The sequence below is a fragment of the Lycium ferocissimum genome, chromosome 3 (assembly GCF_029784015.1).
Source record: "Lycium ferocissimum isolate CSIRO_LF1 chromosome 3, AGI_CSIRO_Lferr_CH_V1, whole genome shotgun sequence".
Taxonomy (NCBI): Eukaryota; Viridiplantae; Streptophyta; class Magnoliopsida; order Solanales; family Solanaceae; genus Lycium; species Lycium ferocissimum.
The window spans coordinates 7,071,018-7,075,922 of NC_081344.1; the positions used below are offsets into that span (position 1 = coordinate 7,071,018).

The following is a 4,905-nucleotide window of genomic DNA, read 5'->3' on the forward strand; positions in this document are numbered from 1 at the left end:
ATGAATCATCTAATAAAGTTGAATTGTTTCTAAATATAGAAAGGTGTCAATTTTTTTGGGACAAATTAATAAGCAAAGTAAGACAATCTTTTTAGAAAGTTGACAATTCGAACATGGAAAATCTAAAACTAAAAGATTCAAAGAACATTTTAGTACATTACACACATCTTTAATTTAGGACCACAAGATTCAAACGCCTCTTTTTATTCCCTAAACTTTGTGCTGAATCAAACTAAGACACTTAAACTAGGACGAAGGGAGTATTATTTTATGCAGGATAGATGATGGAATAACTAATATATGAATAATTAAACCCTACATAAAATAATAATACATAGGTTCTCATATAACTAATCCTTGTATTTTACTAATACAGACATAACTCTCACCAGCAACCAAACGACTCCTTATAACTCAGTAACTTGTTAAAAAAAAAAAAAAATCTAGAACCCATAAACTTCAAATCTTAGCTCCAACTCTGATTTCAATTGTTGATTATCTCACAAGTCAGCAACGCTTATCGAAGATTAGTCGAATTAACTCTCGATAAGCGAAAAATGTCACATAAATTGGGACAGAAAGAGTATCTTACAAGTCATTTAAGAGTGAAACGAAATAAACTAACTGAAGGCTGCGTTTCAGGATAAATCCACCACCATGATCAATAGGATCAGCTAGGGCTTTCGGATCAGCCTTAGATTGAACAAAATTGCTATACAAATTCTTCGACTTGAAATTCTGTTGCCAAGCAAGAGCCGAGCAAAGTAGAGACAGCGATTTTCCAGATTAATGGACTATGTGCTCGATCAAGTGTTACAATAACTCGATTCATGGACCCGATAACTTGTCTTTCTGTATTCCCGAATCACTTGAGAAAGTTGTGAATGTGTCCTCCTAAGGATATTTGTCAGTTGCAGAAAGAGTCACAATGGTGCAAGTATACTAAATTATGATAGGCCACAGTATGCAACATATGAAATTTTAATGTGGGTAGTGCCAAGGACATTAAAAGATATGCTAGCAGCATGGAGAGGCTGCAGCGTGGAAAGAGTGAAGAAACATTAAGGAATTGTACCTACGTGCATAACGTGGCCAATGAAAATCAAAGATACTTCAAAGATAAACACATAGCAGTACAAAAATTGAAGAATGAGTATTTATACCTAGTATAGTTTGGTGCAAGCAAAACATATGAGTATATGGTTTGAAGGTTCTTATCCTCCTTGGAGATGCAATGCTTTGTGAAGCTTTTTGAATCACCTACTTGGTGCTAGTGTGTGAGTGTGCTTGATGGAGAATTTACATTTGGAAAATTAAAAGAAATGACCTGAATTTCAATACACAATTTCCACCAATTCCCTGGCCTAGAGTTTGCTGCTTCTTAAATATAGCTTAAATTCAAGCGCTAATTGCCTTGGTTCACAGCTTAGGGTCTCTCTAAGCTTCCAAAGGTTCAATTTTACAAAGAATCCAGTAATATTGATCTATAAACCTAGTCAAAAATATAAATCTTACGAGGCATAAAAGATGGTAGGTGCCACTTTTTTCTTGCTCTTCCCATTAGTTGCAGCAGGTGGTGCTGTATCCGGGTTCCCTGAAAATACAGAAAATGAAACGTCTAGTAATTGATACTCTGCCACAGCATAAATTTCACAAATGGCCCATTGCCTTTGATATATACAACTTCAGGTCCTACATTTCAATTGTAAATAATTACTCCCTCCGTTTCGATTTGTTTGTTTTACTTTTCTTTTTAGTCCTTTTCAAAAAGAATGTCTCTTTCCTTTTTTGACAACTCTTTAGTTTCCAACTTTCCATATGGCATATTTAAAATCACGAGATTAAAGGACATTTTGATACATTCTACGTATCTTTAGTTTAAGACCACAAGAATCAAAAGTATACAACCGAAGAGTATAGGTAGTGTATACTTCAGCCACGTTGGTATACTAGTCACCTGAAGGGTACATTTAAGTAAGTTTCCCTATTTTTATATTCTTAGTGTCCGCGTAAACTTGCGTGCACCTCGATTGCTACAATTTTCCGGAATTCAAAAAACTCCAAAAAGTTGTTTTCACAATTTTAACTCCAAAGCACTCACAAAAAACAAAAAAACAAGTCCAATTTGTATCATGTCTCAACACAACTCCAATTTCCAAATACCAATTTCAACTTGAAAACAAATACTCCTACTACTTTTTTCCAAATTTCACAATTCTTAAGGCCAAACGCCAACTAAAATTCAGAAGCGCTACACCTTCATATCCTGCATTTCAATTGTTGATTACTGCTCCCTCTGTCCCAAAAAGATTGTCTTCCTTTCCTTTTTAGTCAGTCCCAAAAAGATTGACACCTTTCTATATTTAGAAACAATTTAACTTTATGAGATGATTTACAGCCACACAAATATCTAAAGCTTATTTTGGACCACACATTTCAAAAGTCTTACTTTATTTCTTAGACTCTGTGCCAAGTCATACTATTTTTATAACTGTGGTGTTTGGTCTAGCTTGTGTGCACCTCAACTAATTAAACGATTCACCTGCTAACTTCAATTGTTGATTATCTTACAAGTCATTTAAGAGTGAAACGAAATAAACTACCTGAAGGCTGCGTTTCAGGAATAAATCCACCACCATGACCAATAGGATCAGCTAGGGCTTTCGGATCAGCCTTAGATTGAACAAAATTGCTATACAAATTCTTCGACTTGAAATTCTGCTGCCAAGCAAGAGCTGAACAAAGTAGAGACAGCGATTTTCCAGTACCGGTAGGCGATTCGAGCAACGCGTTAGATTTGCCTTCCCTATGTGCTCGATCAAGTGTTACAATAACTCGATTCATGTAAGCTAATTGGTAAGGAAACTCTACCGGTATGCCGCCTATATGTATTACGTGTTTTGACGGTTTAGGGCCGCTTTGGGTGGCTGACGGTGGTGGTGGCGGTGGCGGTGGCGGTGTTCGTTTAAAATGCTTCATTTTACTGTAATGGATGGGTAACTGCAGTGGTGGAATAATTGGGGATTTTTGTGAGTTATTTTTTTTTTTTTTTTTTCCTTTCGTTGTGGCGGGGACTTCTTGAGTACGCTTCTTGCTTTAAATAGCCTATTTTAAAGCATGCTATCAATAAAGGTTTACTATTTTAAAAGTTACTATATTACAACCTCTGTCTCAATTTATATGTGACTTTTTTTTTTATATGTTCAAACTATATAAATTTTGATCAATATTTTATGATACATATTTTTTTATCATATTGGATGAATTGAATGAGAGACTACGAAAGTGAGGCAAGGAAAGAAATCAATCTAATCACTCCATTTCAAGCCTTAGAGAATCCAACTACTGAAATGAGAAATATGTGACACATTTTTTTTTTTGTTCTGTCGCAAAAAGAATGTCACCTTTCTACATTTAAAAATAATTTAATTTTATAAGATGGTTTATAATCACACAAATATTTAGAACTTGTTGTTGAGATAGATTATAAAAATGTTCCTTTTTTTCTTAAACTCTGTTTAAAAGTCAAACAGGTATGCAAAAAGAATAGGAATTTCATGGACATACCAACAACAACAACAAGAAGCCCAGTATAATCCCACCATGTGGGGAATTTCATGGACATACCAACATTACAAATATAGGAATTTCCTTCCGTCTCATTTAATGACTAGGCACAAAATTTAAGAAATAAGGGAAAAATATTTCTGCTCAAAAAAGAATAGGTAGACTTATTTTTAAAGTCACGTGGCATTTTTTTTAATTAAAAAACAACCTAAATGATTTTCGTCAGCGAAAAGGATATGTTTGCACCATTTTTGTAACGGCAAAGGTATATTTGCACCATTTTGTAACGGTAGGGGTATATTTGCACCATTTTGTAATGGCAGGGGTATATATATACCACTTTTATAATGAGGGGTATATCTGCTCTAAATCGCAAATTTAAGAGGTACATTTGCACCTTTGCCCTTCTTTTTTTATAACCAGATACACTTTTTGGCTCTTTATAGAAAAAGATGAAATAAAGTAGGATTAGACAAAAAGAAAGAGCATTTAATATTTTAATTCTTTTCCTGCCTGCGAAGAAACATTAGACAGGACAAAAAGAGAAAAAAGGCCAAGGATTCTCCATCTTTCATCATTTAAATGATCAGTAAGCTTCCCCCTCACTTTAATTCTTGAAATTCTAGGTATTTGTTTGCAGACCTAAAATATAAATTTAGATGCCCCCATGTCTAACAGCTTAACTTCTTAGATGTAGAGCTGTCAAAATGGGCCAGCTCAGCCCAACACTCGCGAGCCAAGGAATCTGATGGCTGGGGCGGGCAGGCCCTTCACTTGTAAGGGCCTTAAAATGGCCAGCCCAACCCATTACTACAAGGCGCGTGGGTACAGGGCGGGCCAGCCCTTTCATTTTTTTTTCCAATTTTTTTATAAGAAAATTTGTTTTCAATCTAAATTTGAACCTCTGAGTATACCAATTTTTTATATTTCTAACATACAATTATATGGAAGTACATAATTTTACGACAACTTATATAAAATAAACACCTATACATCGTCGAGTACATTTGAATCCGTTTGTGATAAAGGTGCCTTAATTAACATCTCCATCTTAGTCTACGTTCATATGCAAATTTAATTAGTTAAGCATTATCAAATAACTAGATTTTAGAAACTAATACTTAATATTTAAATTCGCTTAAAATATTACCATTTTGACTTTAGTAAAGCTCTGCAACTAATTTCAGTAACAACAAGTTTTTGACAATTTCATGATAGAACTTTTATGCTTGGTGATTAGAAATTTTAGTAGGCCTACTTGGCAATTAGGAATTTAGTATTAGGGATTTAACGCTAAATAAGAAAAATATGTAAGATACTAAGACTAATTCGATAATA

General features: G+C 34.3%; 1 protein-coding gene across 1 annotated transcript; it reads right to left on the reverse strand.

The window, feature by feature from the left end:
- Window positions 1-588: 588 nt before the first annotated feature.
- Window positions 589-3,039, reverse strand: LOC132048642 (uncharacterized). Its single transcript, XM_059439348.1, has 4 exons — window positions 2,604-3,039; window positions 1,516-1,594; window positions 837-894; window positions 589-738 (listed from the first exon to the last, which is right to left on the reverse strand). The coding sequence occupies exons 1-4, from the start codon at window positions 2,977-2,979 to the stop codon at window positions 589-591; spliced, it is 663 nt and encodes a 220-aa protein (XP_059295331.1). The 5' UTR covers window positions 2,980-3,039.
- Window positions 3,040-4,905: the final 1,866 nt, after the last annotated feature.

Bases quoted from the DNA above. Each gene is read 5' to 3' on its own strand.
- LOC132048642 (XM_059439348.1), bottom strand. From the start codon at position 2,979: ATGAAGCATTTTAAACGAACACCGCCACCGCCACCGCCACCACCACCG. The intron at 1,595-2,603 runs GTAGTTTATTTC...CTGTATTTTCAG, and splicing joins TCCTGAAACGCAGCCTTCAG to GGAACCCGGATACAGCACCA. The intron at 739-836 runs GTCCATGAATCG...GCTTGGCAACAG, and splicing joins ACAGAAAGACAAGTTATCGG to AATTTCAAGTCGAAGAATTT.